The sequence below is a fragment of the Nomia melanderi genome, chromosome 7 (genome assembly GCF_051020985.1).
Source record: "Nomia melanderi isolate GNS246 chromosome 7, iyNomMela1, whole genome shotgun sequence".
Lineage (NCBI taxonomy): Eukaryota > Metazoa > Arthropoda > Insecta > Hymenoptera > Halictidae > Nomia > Nomia melanderi.
Genome location: NC_135005.1, coordinates 11,064,593 through 11,081,470, shown reverse-complemented (window position 1 = coordinate 11,081,470; position 16,878 = coordinate 11,064,593). Strand labels below are relative to the sequence as shown.

At 47.2% G+C, this 16,878-nt stretch overlaps 1 protein-coding gene across 4 annotated transcripts in view; it reads right to left on the bottom strand.

The window, feature by feature from the left end:
* Positions 1 to 2,785: 2,785 nt before the first annotated feature.
* Best2 (bestrophin family protein) overlaps positions 2,786 to 16,878 on the bottom strand; it is a 54,661-nt gene continuing 40,568 nt past the window's right edge. Inside the window, exons 1-7 of one of the 4 annotated variants that reach the window (XM_076369037.1) lie at positions 13,688 to 13,762; positions 12,724 to 12,962; positions 9,033 to 9,164; positions 8,842 to 8,949; positions 8,064 to 8,324; positions 7,489 to 7,747; positions 2,786 to 6,522 (exon numbers count right to left, since the gene is read on the bottom strand). In XM_076369037.1, coding sequence (XP_076225152.1) covers positions 5,432 to 6,522; positions 7,489 to 7,747; positions 8,064 to 8,324; positions 8,842 to 8,949; positions 9,033 to 9,164; positions 12,724 to 12,957 — 2,085 coding nt within the window. In that variant the 5' untranslated portion in view covers positions 12,958 to 12,962; positions 13,688 to 13,762 and the 3' untranslated portion in view covers positions 2,786 to 5,431. Of the gene's footprint in view, positions 6,523 to 7,488; positions 7,748 to 8,063; positions 8,325 to 8,841; positions 8,950 to 9,032; positions 9,165 to 12,723; positions 12,963 to 13,329; positions 13,534 to 13,586; positions 13,763 to 16,878 lie in introns of those variants that run through there. The other 3 variants (XM_076369036.1, XM_031972013.2, XM_031972012.2) reach the window with 3 other exon arrangements.

The following is a 16,878-nucleotide window of genomic DNA, read 5'->3' as shown; positions in this document are numbered from 1 at the left end:
ATGCAATACTTAGTCATGCTGCCTAATCCCGCCGGGATTCCAGTCGAGCGTGTAGAAACGTCGCGGATACGAGATTATTCCGTATCGTCTGGAGATTTCTGCCGGTACGTATCGTATCTTGAAAAGTTTGCAATATTTAAAAGACAGTTCCTGGGTTGTTAAACCCGCCTCGGCCCGCCTTCCAGTTTCCACCGTAGAAAGCACACAAACGTGTCCCAGTTCGTGTCGCGACATCCGTGAAATCCTCGCGAGGCCGTGTTCGCCCTTCTTCGAGTCCATACCTCGTCGCTGGAAATCGTTAAGTCGCGAGACCAACGGCTGCAATCGCCGACCCACGCAGCCGGGGACGTGGCGACACGCCGCAGCCATGCCAGACCACCGTTTCGAACTTGGACACTCGCGCGATTGCGATCTTGTACGGGCGCGTTTGATTTTTCCCTCGCGGCCCGGTGATCACCGTGTCACCCTTATTTAGCGGGCAGTCATATTCCTTAGACCCTGTAATGCTGATGGCCGCCGCTGAAAGTGTAGGCAACATTTTTCGGGCACGGCTAGTCCCCGCGTGTTTGACATTTGAGAGTTCTAGTGGCTCTCGTAGCCGGGACAGTTGGAAAATCGTAAAATTAATAGCAGCACCTCGGTGCTCAATAGTTCAACCACCTTCCGCGAGTCAATGGTAAAAATCCTCGTTAGAGCTGTAGAAAGGTAATGAGAATAATAAATGAACGGAGAACGACGGAAAGTGTAATCTCGCTTGAAATACCGAACCTTGTTCGAAGTTGGGATAAAATATAGTCCGATAGTCGCGAGTGGGGAACGGTAATAAATTGCAGTTTGGACTCGTCGGTAAATTCTACCGCTTATTGAAATCACCGGAACCGGGTTCTACTCTATTATAATATCGCGTTTTAATCTTCAATTGCTGATTACTTAAGGCATTAAATCACCGCGTAAGAAAAATTTTTATCACTCTGTCCGTTACCTACCGAAGGATCCACGGGAAGAAAAAACGAAACCCGCGCACGGACGCGGGATCCGCGGCATGAATAATTTAAACAGATTAGAGCGGCATTAATTACGCCAGAATCTCTTTAACCGGGTCCCGTAAAAAACGGAGTTGCGCGAGTGAGAGTTACAGCAACAAAGTGTATCCCCGGTAATAATGACATATGCAACGGCGCGCTGTAAAGTGTTTCATAAAGCGTCCGTTTATCTCGGGACGTACCGCGATAAATGTACCCCCGTATCTCCCCAATTTGTTTCCGTTATCTCGGATCCGCGTTCCTTTTAATCAGACTTTATTGCGTAGATTTTTACTGCCCGCTTTACGTCCACTTAACCGGCCGCGGAGGCTGAAAGACATTTCACCGGGGAATCGCGACGTTTGTCGTCCGGGTGTCGAAGGGAAATCCAACGGCTGAGGCGCGGCGGACGTTATCGACGTTCTCGTTATCGCAATCAGGACCGTCGATCTTCATTAACGTTCACAATATCGTGGAATGCGGCGGTAACGCGACGCGGCCAAACCGGATCCCGGCGACTTAGCGCGCGTCGCCGCCGAGAAATCTGCGCGGACGTCACCGTGCTGCCGCGAGAAAACGCGGGCTGACGTTCGCTTGATTGGACGTCTCGGTAGCCCGAACCCGCTCCTAGGATAGGAGCGGAATAGCTGCGCGAGGAAAGGGGCAAGAGGAGACGACTGGCAGTGGTGAATAATACGAAAACGGCGCGAAGGGTGGCGATGACTGCGCCAAAGAAAACTGCTCCCCGCCGTAGCTGAGTGCAAACACATGCCGTTGCTGATAACGAGCCATGCGCCACCCATCACGTAAGCGGCCGCGGCCAATCTGATAATCCGTGAGACGCATAATGATTTATTATATGTGCCGCGTGCGCGCGCGCGCGCTCGCGCTGGGTTCAGGAGGCGGAGGTGCCGGCGCCGCGGACCGGCGATTCTGCCGGTTCCGAAAGTGTGTAATTTGTTGAGATAAACGGGCGTGGCGGTTACTTGTTCCCAGGAGGAGATATTTCGCGAGAATTATATTCGAAAGAGTCGAGCGGTTGATTTCGCGAGCCGATGATTCATTCTGTCGAAGAGGAGACAGGTTATCGTTGCGATCGCGGAGGAATCTTTGCCGGCACCTGAACGATCATCCTCTTTGGGTTGGACAAGAGGAGGATTCTTGCAGGGAACGATAGAGATGACGCTTGACGGGGATTGTTATTGCGAAAGGCTGCGTTTCAAAGGGTAGAGGATATTAGCAATTGAATATGATTATATTTAATGGCGCGGGAAACCAGGCCAGAACGGTCTCGTTGCTTTAATTGATATTGCGTTAGCGTTTGATCCGAGTTGACTCGGTGGACGGATAACGGACGGCCGTTTTGACAAGCGCATCTAGTAAATATTTACAGTCTCATACATATTCTAAAGTTTCGCATGGATAACGGAGAATGGACCACTCCCATTCGCCGGAGAATGGAGGACGAGCTTAAACGTTGCACGCGTGAAGCCATTTCCAACGATAGCTCTCCGCGGAATAACATTTTCCTGCCGGAGGCGATTCGAGAAATTGCCAGGCGACGAATATCTTTCACGGAGACCATCAACCTGGGCGTGGTCTTTCAAGTGGCGCATGCAATTCCACCAGTCACCTTAATCTAGGCTACCTATTTGCTGTGGTTGAGGCATGTCTCTGCGCAAAACATTCCAAACAACACATCGATCGCGACAAACGATCGTCCAGTAAAAGTTTCATAGTGTATCTCGCTTTTATCTAGATCGTACGCGGTTTCTGATGAGCACGGGATACATGTAATTGGAGAAAAACAATTCATTGGGAATCGTGCTCCGCGGAATGTCAATAGCCTCTGGATTCGATCTATTGGGTATGCGGTCTTGGCAAGGGATTGTTTGTACGCTCGGTGCGTTCTCGCATTTCAGAATTTCTTTCCGTCGAATAAGAAGGCATTCCCGTCGATTTTAGAACGTTTATTTCAAGGTAGATTACAGATATTAAGAATAACATAGTACTATTCTTGGGAGTGATTTTTTTTCGCGTCACACGGACGCGCAGTATGTGCACCGAAACAATTGCTTACCGATACATTATAAACAGAGTTTCATGTTGTAAATACTATTACCGAGAGCGGGATATTAATCTATATACAAATACTGCGAGTTAAATATCTACAGAATGCTCTCCCACATTTGTTCGAAGTCCACGAAACGTGCCCAGCGCACGGCCATGTGAATAAGTGTCCTTCAGAACCGTGAAAAGACTATAAATAATTATTTATTCGTCGTATAAATTGCAATCTGGTTCAACGGAACTGTCAACAAAATATTACACTCTCGAGACGCGTGCCTAACGGTACCGTCTCATCGAGGGAGATCCCGATCGATCGATCGCACGTGATTCCACGAAATCTCCCGTGGTTCGTCGTTATGAACAACGCTAAAATCTGTAGCGGTTATTTTCATTCAATAACAGCTCCAACAACTTTCTCCCGTGTTAAATTAACGCTTTCTTACAAAGATAATTCGATCTGTTCGCTGCAGTTACAACATCGTGATACGATATAAAATAGAAAGTCAAATAAAACGTACCGTATTTACATATTTTGCACTTTTCGTAGCGATATACCTACTGCCTACGTATTTCGAACTAACGTGACGTCAATCGATCATTGACAAACAACGATTGCATCCACAATGAAGTACCAGTGTCTGCGACGCAGTGAAAAACCATCTCGCATCACTGGTCGCGCGTTGGCATTGAGCATCATCGTAATCTCATACACCAAATAATCTTAACTTAATCGTTCTACTATGTACACACACGTTCGTTCGCTCTACGTATTGACCTTTCATGTACATCACCGTTATTTATAATAGTCTGGCGAAATCGAGTTAGTAGAAAAGTTCTTGAGCTGTCGCGCATTCGCGGAACGCGCGTATAAATATATCGTGAAGTAAAAAAGCAAGTGCTCCTTACGGTAAAAATCAGGGAACGTAACAAGGAGTTCCAGATAGTATCTATATCGTGTTCGAAAGTGAAAGAAGATAGCTTCGCTATCATACTTTATCAGTAGAAAAAGTCGTGCACGCACGATGCACAGCTCATGCGATCCAAGTGATCCAAGTTATGTTTCTGAATCAGTTGTAACAAAAATATTCACCAGGAAGACATTAACAGTAACGTTGATTTCACGAGAACCTAGTTTAATAAATCTGTCACTGCCCTTGTGTTCAATATCTTAACTACAGCTGTTTCACAAATCGTCTTCAGACTACCGTTCACACATTTTGCTCGATGTATTCATAGAATACACCGACAAAGCTAAATCCTCTAGTTTCGTGACACTATGTGTACTGGTGGTCCTCGAATTTCTCTAAATAATTTTCTCTAAGTGGATTTCGTTCGGACATCGTTGCTAGCACACGCTCGCGTCGTATCGAGAAGTACTACTTAACATCCGCTAACATTTGTTGGACAACATTGCAAGGACCGCACGCCGAATCGACGACACCGTCCTCCCCCGTTTCACGCGAAGCGCCTCCGAGTATGGCAAATATGGCAAACGTTGCGAACTCATGCACATGCACCTATGCACTCGTCATTCCCCTCGCACGAAACAATCGCATCGAATAAATACGGTTCACGCAGGCTAACATAATCTTCCACCGGACTGCAAAAACTGCGAGAACGACGAGTCACGCTCTGTCTACGACGGAACGTCGTCTATTTACAGGAAAAAAAAAACAAAACGACTTGACTTCTCTATTTTCCGATTGCTTGTAAAACTATTCAACGTTCACTCCCGCGCGGATCATCGGAGATAAGTCTATTTTAACTAACCGGCGGTATCTTAGCGCTTCCCATTCCGTCGATGATACAGTGTCTTCTTCAAAAACGTGTCGTCATATGGATCGTCTCGCATTATTGCACATACGATAAAGTAGTTGTTGCTCGAGATTCCCTTCGTGGAATGTTAGAACCTCCCATTGCCACGTAAACACACGCTACGGAGCGATTAACGCATAATATCATCCAGTTCTCCCATTAAACGACACTTTCATGTTCTATCTCCTTCAACGCTCGTGACATTTCTATCTAAACATCTTTACCATATCCTCGGTCACCGTCAGTCCGCTTTGCAACTCGCGGGAGTCTTTCGTGCGCATAAGTTACCGTACTTTACAACTCGAATGTCGAGCCTCAACGTCGAATCCTCTACGCAATCGAAAGCAAAACACCCATTACCCTTTCACGTGGGCACGACACGGGAAACGCCCCCCGCGCGCGAGCGCACCGAGTCATCACAATAATGGACGGAGTCTCAGATCTCAGGCAAGCGCGTAGCTCGCACTCGACGGTCGGGTCGAACGCGACAGAAAAGAATCTACATTGTCTCTAAATTTCCCATGTCAGACATAGACCTCCCCTCTCTTACTGTTCGCGACAGGCGTCGCGGCAGTCATCGCGGAGGTGGCTGTAGTGGGACTAGTCCCGAGCCCGCCAGAGAGGGACGCATTGGTGCAAGAGACGCTGCTGATCTTCCTAGAAGTATCCTGGATTCGATGATTGGGTCTACAGAGGTCGTGGCCAATGCTGTTGGTCCTTGGACGAGTGTCCTGTTTGCAGATCACCATGAGCCTATCGATGTTAGGCGGGTCGTGCCCGTTCGACACAGAAGCTGCGCGACCCTCCCTAGGCTGAAGGCCCGGCGAGTGCGGCAGTGACATACTCCTATCCTCCCTAGACTGCACGACAGGTGGGCCAGGCAGCGAAGCCGATCGCCTGCCACGTGGATCCGACCCCGCCTTAACAGTATGCCCAGTTGGCACCGTGGTTACCACGTAACTCAGTTTCTCGGGATTCATGAGAATAGGGGATCGATCGTTGTAGCTGTCGAACGTAGGCGAGCTGCCGTTGCTGCCCATAGGGCTGGCCGTTTCGCCGATCAGCGGTGTGCTCCTTTCTTGGCTTATTAGAGGTGTGGACCTATCTTCGTGTCCAGTGATGCTACCGCTCCTGCTGCTACCGCTGCCGGAGCCTTCCTCTTCGCTGCTGTTCACCTCGGTCAGCGTAGCCTGTATCCCGTTAGGCTGGGTGTTGGTTCTGATCATCGGCGCCGAGGTGGTCGTCACCAGACCCAACTGCGTCAACTGGCTCACCGTGACTGGCGTCAACGTCATAGGGGTTACCAGCCCAGCGCTGGTCAGCGTAGGTGACAAAACGGCCTGCGCCAAAGCCGCTGCCCCAGTTTTCCCGGTCGCAGGCGTGCCTTCTGTTTCCTGGATCGGCGAGAGCACCACCTGGACTACCGGCAGGTCCGCCGGGTAATGGCCGTTCGCCGGTATCACACCGACGACGCCGGCGCCGATGTTTGCCGCGTTCGTCGCCGACAGGGCTAATCTCTGCTCGCGGTCCACCACCTCTTTCGTCACGTCCGGTGTCGGTATGCGCGGTCGGTTCTTCAGGGAGATGGGCACCGGGTTCATCTTCGTCATCGTACCTGCGGACACGAACGAATCGGATTAGGTTATTATGCTATCGGCCGGTGTCCGCGCCACTGCCGGATTCCGATCGGACGGATCGAGGCCGCGCGGCTCGATTACGCCGGCGATTAAGTTATTCCCGGCGCCGGGAACAATGATATTCGCCGGTCGAGGCAGACGATGATCGGGAATTTTTGCCACGCGGCCGTTACTTTTACCGCTAGATGGAACGAGGAAATGAATCCACGGTTCTCGCCGGGAGAACAGAGGACAGGGTGAACGAGGCGTCGCGATGATACTTAATTGTCCGGTACTTTTCCCGGTTTTTCTGCTGTTCTTAGATGTCCCCAGCGAGGAGCGGAGGGAACGGAGGGAGGAATGAAGCACAAGGTCTTAGGAAAGGTTCTTTTCGAGAATCTCAATCGCGGAAATTGTTTGGGTTACGCAAGGTCACCGATTACGTAATGCGCGCGCGTGGCTGCATCGACAGGGGGAAAGCGTTCGGGGGACTTTCATTGAAAGTTTTTCTCGCGTCGGAACGCGATGGTCGTGATGGAAGGATGTCTGACGCGTGCTGAGTTAGGATCGCTATTTGATGTACTCTGGCTTTTTAATTGGACTTTATCGCTCGGAGATCGAAGGGAAATAGTTTCTACGGATAGGAAGCAATTTTGTAAAAAGTGGCTGCCTATCGAGTTAAACTCTCAATTGCCGGCGTTAATTTATGCAAGTGGAAGATGCCGGAGAGGCCTGCACGGTATTATGTAAAGTTGCATAATCATCGTTTAAATGCCTTGGAAATTAACGTCGTTATGGAACACACCGGGGCGTATTAACGTAATTATGGTTCACACGTTTGTATTATGAATTACAGAATTCTAGTTGCTTCGAGCTCGTATCTCAATTCTCTGCGCGAAGATGATTGAAGATACAGTTTTCGAAGTCTTTACCGACGATCCTGACTTTTAGGTAGAAATACTTGCCTTGCCGACCCATTCGTTGGCTCCGAATGCTTTTCCGACCGACTAGCCGATCGTAAAGCGACATTTTTAGATTAGGGTTGTTCGTCTGCGGCAATCCTCCGGTTTCGGGACTACTGTAGACGCTGTTGTGACGGTTCCTGGAGAAGAAACCGCCTCCACTGCTGTACGTAGTGGAGGAACTTCGTACCGAGCCCATTCTTGTTATTTGCCTTTGCAGCCAATTTTTCCTTCGCTCCACTAACGGAGTGTCAACGCTCTCCTGTGGAACATGGAAGAAGTTATTATATTATCATTTGCACATTAGAATTTTGTAAATTTTGTAACTATCTACTATTTTTTAACTACTGCTGCCATTGCGACACTCACAATATACTTTTAAGTTAGAAGTTCAACTTTTACAGCGAACGAATGTTTAAATTTCAATTGAAAAAAGTTCCACTGCGAGAGTGAACAAACATACATCGAGTTAGTTCGAGGAAAAAGCAACAATGGGTCTCTGTGGTTTTCAATGGACGCGCAAAACGCTGCCATCTGGATATCGACGAATTCAAGTTCAGTTCGTGACGCGCACTTACGTAATCGGCATACATGTCATCCTGATGAGTCTTGCGATGCTGAACGTGATTGTGGATCTGTGTACCCAGCATAACGTTTGCATAAAGAGCGTCACTGTCTTTGACCTTATAGTGTTCCGCGGATCCTTTCGGCTCTTCGCGTCGATATTGTTCACTGGCCACCGTGTACGGTAGATCCTTCGGCACGACTTCGTCCCAGTATTGATCTTTCAGCAACTCTGGATGCTCCTCGTGCATTTCGTCGACGATCATGTACCCCGCCTGTGAACGACGTTGAAATAATAATGATAACGATTCAGCATTCCCCATCGCGTTAATATCGGAATCGCGATAAAATTGAAATGAACATTCTGTTACATCAATCGATCATATTGTAACACTAGTTCAAAGTATGCAATTGGCAACGATTTATTCCGCTGTGAAAACTCGAACGATTTATCCCGCGTGTTCCAATCACCGCATGAATGAGTACGAGCTATTAATAACGATTCCAAATGACCAATAAATTCGTACCAGTCGTAAATCCGAACTGGAATGAATGCAAACAGGAACGGAAATTGTTTACGATTTAAACAATTAAAATCCCCTCGGGATTGTTTGACTATTCAAGCGATGAATAAATGAATTTGACCAAGGAGGAATTACTTCCTCCCGGATATAGAATCTTGAAAAATAATTTAGTTGACGAGTCGACTTAATGAGCGGCGAGTCCTATAATCCATTAAAGAAGGTCCCCATTATTCGAGGGACATTGACGCTGCGCAAACAATCGTTTTACCTTAATGTGCCGATCGATGAGCCAATTCAGCTCAATGTCGTCGTCGTCTTCGCCGAACGGATTGATCAGCACCTCGGCGACTTTCAGCCAGCCCACGTAGAAGCAGAACTGAAAGGAAACAGAGATTCCCGGTTGATTGATACGCAATAACAGGTTGGCGGTCTTTACGAGCCGCGCAAAGTCTTTCTCACCTGTAGCGCCGTGAAAAATGGAAAATACATGTCCGGTTCCTCATATTTTCCGCCTCCGACGTCGGTGCGCTCGATAAATTGTCGGCCGAGCAACGCGGAAAAGAAATACGCGTACAGTGATAGCGTGACTACCTGGAAAACATAAATAAACGACGCTTGAAACGTGGCCAGATACGAGCAAACGAATTATCGCGGCAGTAAAACGCGAGCCGATTGTTCCCCGGGGAGCCGCCGCGAATCGTAATTCCCCGGTGTCTTAATTCCGCCCGATGTTAATTCCGCCAGGCGCGATAAAACGGAAACAATCGTCGCGTGTTCGCCGATCGAACGATCGCCTCCATGGGGGACGGGACGATACAAGCGATTGAATTAACTAACGGAAATTTATCGCCGCACATATTCCACGATTGCGTCATTTGACTCGATTCTCGGAACCGTTGTATGAAGGAAGTGTCATCAAAAGCGATCGACGATAAGAAACCGATGGCATCGCTGCAGAATGCACCGCAGCCTCTCCCGTATTTTCGCATACTCGGACATTGTTGTAGTCCGCACGTAGTCTGACACTTTCTTGGAAGATGATATTTAAATTAATACTAATCCCCCTTCGATCGGGAGATCGGTAATCAGATTTAGTATGAAATTTTCTTCGAGCGACGTCGAGAAAGGAGAAACGTTTGCGTGACGACGAACAAGCTACTTTGAAGGCAAGAGATGAACCCTTTCGAGGGGTGTGGAATTTCAAACGGAGTCACCGGCTCCACGAGCGTATTTTTAACAGGCTCGTCCTCTTTTCAAGCCGCGCGTAAGTTGGAACAGGTTTGAATGAAATAATATCAAGGTCGACGAGAGCACTACCTTTCTCGTCGAAGGCCACCAGGAAATGATACTTTATGCAAAACTTTATTGCAAACAACAGAAAAAGCGATCGACAGTTTATGCTGAACACAATCGTTGACCACTGTTGTGGACAGCCCGGGATTCACGAACGTCACTTTCAGGGAGAAAAAGTCAATGATGAACAGCCCTACTGATCCTGGCCACGCACTGTCTGCCCTTGTAACGTGATCATTTACCTCGACAAATTCGTGGGGAAGAAATTAAAGCCTGTGAACATGGTGTCCTTCGAATTATTTTTCTCCAAAAAGATCTGTGTCCGGTAGTTTTCAAAGTGAAAGAGGTTTAATTATCTCGATGATTATTTTAATCAGGATATTGATATTATTCTGAAGATATTTCCAACGCATGCAAAGAACTGCCGAAACGATCGAATTTCACTCTTTGTTATACGTTCTCCGACTTTCTTCGTAAGAAATGATGAGTTTGAACTTTGTAGAAACAATTAGACAAGTTATAGGTAAAGTCTAGTAACAGTTGTGGAAAACTACAAAGTGCTTTTCCTCGCGATAATCGATATATTAACCACTCCTTTGCACATTCACATTCTACGATACTACCCGTGCAACTCCTGAGGCCATTCATCAGACAGTTTTTGCTTCGCCAGTCGATCTAATATTTTCCTTTGGAAACGGTTTGATCTAAACAATCTCCGGAATGTCGCCAGAAGAACTGTCGCTGAAAGTTCACTCTGGTGCAACTGGATAAAAGGTCTTTCCTGGTTGGGACGGAGAGAATCCGGCGCAGCGGTTTCGCCGGTAATTAAAGCGCATTGTCGCGTTGGCTTCAATTGCCATCTCTCTGTTGAAATTTATTAAGTGCCGTCGAGATGGGACTCGCTACGCGAACGTTCATGATAATCGAACGCCAGGTGATGTCGGACAAGTCGAAGCGTTCGGTGAACGCAGCTCGCGAGCAACAATATGCATTAGCCTTGCAATTTTGCGCTGCAGCAGGTATAATGCCTGTTACCATTTACATAGTGGAACACAAAGAAAGTCGTCTCCGCGTAGTCGCGTTGCGAAAATCTCACGAAGTGAATAATTGCACGCTGCTTAGAGCAGTTTTCTTGCAAATCTCGTCTACTCCCTCGATTACGAAGAAATTCAATTATTTCGTTGGCGAGTCTAATGAAACGTTTTAATACTACAAGTAAAACCTGTATTCGAGTCCCAGAGATGAGTTATTGTGTATTACTGAACGCTACTAAAAAAGAAATCGGAATTCTGTTAAGAGAGTTAATTATTTACCGTTCTCTTCATCTTCGGAGTCAATTTCCAAAGGAATTCGAAGTATTCCTCGCTCGATTGATAGGCAAATGCGAGATCGTTGTTGGAATTCAATTACCGTCTTAATTTATGAGAAGAACCCGAACAATGAGAATACAAAAGAGGCACGGTGACTAACGAAACGATCCGCCCGGTTGTCTGCGGCCGATCTAAATATACCAGTAACGGAATGATCGATGTTTCACCGACGGGGAAAATGCTGCCAGATTGTTTTTATTCATGTGTGAATTTCGTATCCCGTGATCGTTCGTAATCGATTACGTAACCGATCGATGAATGAACGTTCCCCCGCGAGCCGAGCCGCGATCGATTGGTTGTTTAATTTATCGTTAACCGGTGCGCGAAAACCAGTTGGATTCCGAAGACGAGTTTATTGGATCTCCGTCGAGCGAAGGAACGTTTTTGGCAATTAAAAGCAGGATACGCAGGCGGACTCGGCAAACAAAGGTCGTCGGAAAGGCCGCTCGACAAAGAAGCCAGCCGGGGCAGCGCCATGTTTGCTGAGAACACCTCAAACTCCGCGAAAACGATGGCGTCTGCACCCGGCAATTAGGGACGCTAGCTGATGAGCAATTAGCGTTGCACAATGCATACACGCGGCGGCTAATTGCGAATGAGAAACATCTTTCCGAGAACGGATCCGTTTTACTGCTGCGCCGCAATGAATCGAGTCCTTCGAACTGGATAACGCTCGCGACCCCGCGGGCCGGATCGCGGATTTACGATCGATCTTCGGCCGTTCCAGCGCCGCGGGATCCCGGATAAAAGGATTTCTGCGGCCGTGTTAAAACCACGCATCGGGCCTTTTGTCCGCGGCATCCATGTTGCAACGGTGTGACGTACTTTCTAATGATCGTAACCGCCGCGCGCTGCTCGTTAACTTCTTGCCGCAGAAACAGATTTATCCCGGGCACAGGTAGGAACGCGGCTTTCGGGCGTGCTGCTTTGGTACTGGGCGTGAAGCTGAATTGGTTTCACCATATTAGACGTTCAAATTGAGAATTCCTCGTTCGAGGAAATATTCGAGGTCTGGGAACTAATGTTGAGGACTAAACTACTCGAATGGCAGGGTATACCGCGAAGCTTCTATTGTTTCAGCAAATGTTTTACGTCTTTTTTATTGCCTTCGATTGGACATTTAATTGCTACTGAAATAGCTAGATACTTAATCGTTTCTTCGATTGCAATTTTCCTCTTCGACAGACAGTTCTAGTGGAACTTGCTCGGTTGATTGAAACGATCAAAGGTTGAAAAAGACGCTTGAAGGAAAATCAAGAAGAAAGATCTCTTCACGATCGAGGGATGCGTTAGAAAAATAACGAGTACTTGATCCATTCATTCCGTCGGTCCGTTTACACGACTCATTAACGGAGACGCTGTTTGTTCCTGGCCTCGAGCGGGACGTGTCGTTCAAACGATATTTCCATTGGCAAACATTCGACCGACGATAGAAGTCACGGATACCGATGCGACCGATACGCTTTGCTGAAAATTAGGATACTCACCTGAGTGTAAACGAGAGGAACGCAAACGGTGTCGTAACCGATCAGCGCGCCAAGCCTCTTCCGGATGTCGCTGAGCTCGACAAGGAGGGTCTGCACTACTTGATCGCTCGTGATCAGGGCCTCCCTCCTGGCCCTGTTGATAATGTTCGTCGCCCAGACGAGCGGCATCCAATACTTGGACATCGCCGCTTTCTTGTTCATCATCTCGAAAATTTTCTTCTCGGATTCCATCATCAGACCTGGAACAACCGATACGGATTCACATACGTTATTTTCTCTTGTAATATCTCAGAACCAACGAGGATGTCACCGAACACAATAACTCCCGAATTATCAATGAAAACACCGACGGTATAGAATTTCAAGATGTCGAAGTTTCCAATGACGAAACCATGGATTATTCAAACGATGAATCTTTACGATCAGTATGAACAAGATGGCTCCGTTTGAACTTACTTCTTGATACTTCCGATAGTGAATAAACATTAAGAAGTCGAATATTTTTATTTCCTCTTTCACCTTTAAATGTGTGAAGTGCACATGTTTCTTTTAATAAAAATTTGAATTAAAATGTTTTCCTCTTATTATCCTTAGATGTGTATATACCTTATTGTTTTTTTACAAATCTTCACTTTTTCTAAACTGCCAGCTCCTCTGTTTTCTCAAAAACAAAAGATTGTAAGAAAATCTTAAATTTATCTTCGTGCTGTATGAATACTCATCGCAGTCATTTCGCCACGTTATAGGAAACCGCGTTACACGGGGGTCCGCTCTAAATACTTTTATTTTATAGTAAAATCGTTCACATTAAAGCGGCGCGTACAGCTACATTTAGAAATTGCAATACAACGAATAACATTTACATTGATATCGTACTCCTTTCATGACGTATTACTTCGCGACGCTTGAAAGCAACGACGATCTTTCACCTTCCGCAGTTTCAACAATTACGTTATAAACGCACCGAAAGAAGATATTCTACCATCGCTAGAACCGACACATAGCTCTTTCAAACGTATCCTGAGTCAGTCCGTTCCGTTTACTGAAATTCATACGAGCGACTCGTTAACAGGGGAACACGCGCGCGCGGGCGTCGCGGCGTTATCAACCGATCAGCAGCCGACAGCGACTTTCGCGCGTGCATCCGCTTGCTACGCAGTTATTCGCTCGTTACGTGAATGCAAATGCGGCCTGTTGCACGAACTTCTTGTTTTTTTTTTTCATCGAGTCGCGCGTGTGTCACCGGCGATCGGCCGCGGCGCGCGCTTTCGATCGCTTTTCTAATTCGGTGACATAATTTACGGTCCCGTCCTTGACACTGTTCGAGCCGGCGGCGAGCGTTCCGGTTTGGAGGAACGTCGGAACGAACGTTGATCGCTGATTTAGTGAATTTCGCACGGCCGTCTCGCGCGTAGGGTTGCCGTAGGAAGAAAGGCCCATTATTTATTAGTCGTCGAGTCGATACTTATGTAATTGCTCGCGGTCGCTCACGTGACTCGCTCGTAAACATGGAACACGTGGAGATCCATGCACATGACGCCACGAACAATGCGAGCCCCGGGAACTCGGTGTTATTCAGTCTCCGCTCGTCCTCCTCGTATCAGCACGAGGAACAAGTTGCAAGCCATAACGGCGCGAAATATGGTCGAGACGATTTTTCAAAAGAAAACTGAACACTCGCTACGCGGCGTGCTAGGTTGCTCGTTTCCGCTCAGGATTCGAGTTACGTGGCCATTACGTAACTTTCGTCCGTCGTTTTCAGACACGGGATAGTGTTGCACCGGCAATTAGCAACATTGCAGAATCTTCGACGCTCTTTACCGACGCTCGGAAAACAATTCCGTCGTAGAAACCAGTGTATTTCGGAATAACTACATTGGATAATGATCCCTGTTTACGACGACCGTTCTTGCGAAACTTCTTTCACTGAACGCGTTACGATTGAAAAACGCGGCCCGGGTTTCTAGTAGATCCGTAAGTGAGCTTCGAATTTATAAGAATAAACTAATAGAAGGAAAATGGTAATCACACCGTATTTCTCAAAGTTCTGCGTTTCCTGGATGCAGCGAGTTTATTACGAATTTCGCTGGGATACTAAAATTTCATATCTACGCTGGAGACTTCAACGCTGGGATAGACAACATCTCGCGCGCGTCTTCCATGAATGAAAGCTGGTTTCCATAAAACGATTATTCCTCGGGCGTCTTAGTTATTCAGACCTTCCTTATTCAGCTCTACAAGCTCTATCAGTATAACAGGTCGAGATCTACAAACGTAAGAGATTTTTCGTAAATAATAGACGAAAATACGCTGTGCATCGCGTCGGGTCACTCGTAGAACAAAATCGTCACGTTTGTATCTTATTGATGCAACAGGAACGACAGAGTCTAGCCTGGGGGCAGTTTAACGACGGTCGCCGTGGCAAAAACGATCTGAAAAGGCACGGGCGACCGCGGCGAGCATCGTAACTGCGCTCGATCGGTATCCGATCGAATAACGGGAACGCGGTAATTTCTCCCGTGCGCGCGTAGGGAATCTGTTTTTTCCAGCAATTGTTAGAGCAGAAACGGCCGTGGCCGGGTCGGACGTATCCGTAACGAAGCTAGAGCAGCGTCCCGGGGAAAAAACGGGACGCCTTCCACGGAACGGTTATCGAAATAACTCGTGGCGTCATTCCCGACAAGTAGCCGGCTCGAAGAAACAGTCTGGCCCGATCAAAGAAATGCAATGTGCCGACGTGTAGTTATTAATGGTGGCACACATGCCACTCCGGTAGCCATAGTCCCGACCGAGCAGGTTCAGGTAATGACCTTAATAGCAAAAACTGACGCGCGTAAACTGCCGTTGAAAACCAATATGGCTTGCGGTACGTGCTCTGCCCTGTTGCGTGCGCCCTGTTCGAGCATCTCCCGTGATTATTAATCACCCGTTCGACAGATTCTTTAAATCAAATGACAATTGAGCTTTTTAACTCGTGGCTCGGCTGGCAGCTCGACGCCACAGTTTTTATGAATTTCACGTGAGTCATAATGGAATTTCAATTTCGGTTGTCGATCGCGCGCCCTATGAAGGAGCGCTCTCTTCCGTGTGTGCGATAAACGATATTATATAATATCAAATGCAATGATTTATTGGGAATAATAAGCAGTTTTCTTAGCAATATATGATATAATATTGTCGTATGAAATTCAATATAGATCTTAGGGTAATTATATTTATAGGATTCGATATCTTCGACTACCTGTTATGAACTTTTTAATAAATAGTATCGCGTCTCACGCATGAGTCATCGGACTGCGGACATGTTAATGTGCAGGCACGATTGTGTTAAGACAAAGGGGAATTTATCTGCTACGCACGCGTTCTGCAGTCAGTAGAAATGGTACGTACTGAACGGTCAGTTCAGTCGAGTTCTTCGTAGATAATATTGAACACGCTTTACGGAGTATTGTTTGAAAATTATTCCATCTTTCGAACTATTACAAGTGCGCACGTTTTATTCAGGAAATCGGTCGACAGGATTTAAGTTACACAACAAGCATTACCCGTTTGCATGGAAGAAACAGATCCCCTTGGATTAAATTAAATTGTCAGCAGACGTCAAGCTCGCGTTGTACGTCAACGACACGGTCGCCTGCCGTCGATCGAATCGATATGCGATCGGCTCCGTATTTGGTGCGGCCGACCTTGACGCAATCGCATGGTCACATGATTTCTGCACAATGAGAGTTCGAGAGTTTGTAACTGAGAGCCGGGTACAATAATCGAATGACTCACGCAGCGAATAAAGGATCGCTGCGTTAGAAGCACGGTAACCAATTAATATCATCATTAAAATGGTACCCGCGTTGAATTTAAGATTCGTAAACAATGGAAAATGCTGCTAAGAACAAAAGCTTCGGTGTGTATCGAATTCGATAAGAATGTTTAAACCATATTAAAGGCGCACGCGTTCCGCGAAACCGATCGATAGCGAACCAATTATACCGTCGCGATCGGGTACCGTTCCGATCGATTAGCAATAAAAATGACGGAACGTTGGCCGCCGCCGGTCGCCTCGGAAATCGGCGCCGATCACGGAAAAGTCTCGGTCGAGAAAGAAACCGGGCAACCAGGCTTTCCTCGGCTACAGGAAACTATCCGATGCCCGGTCGT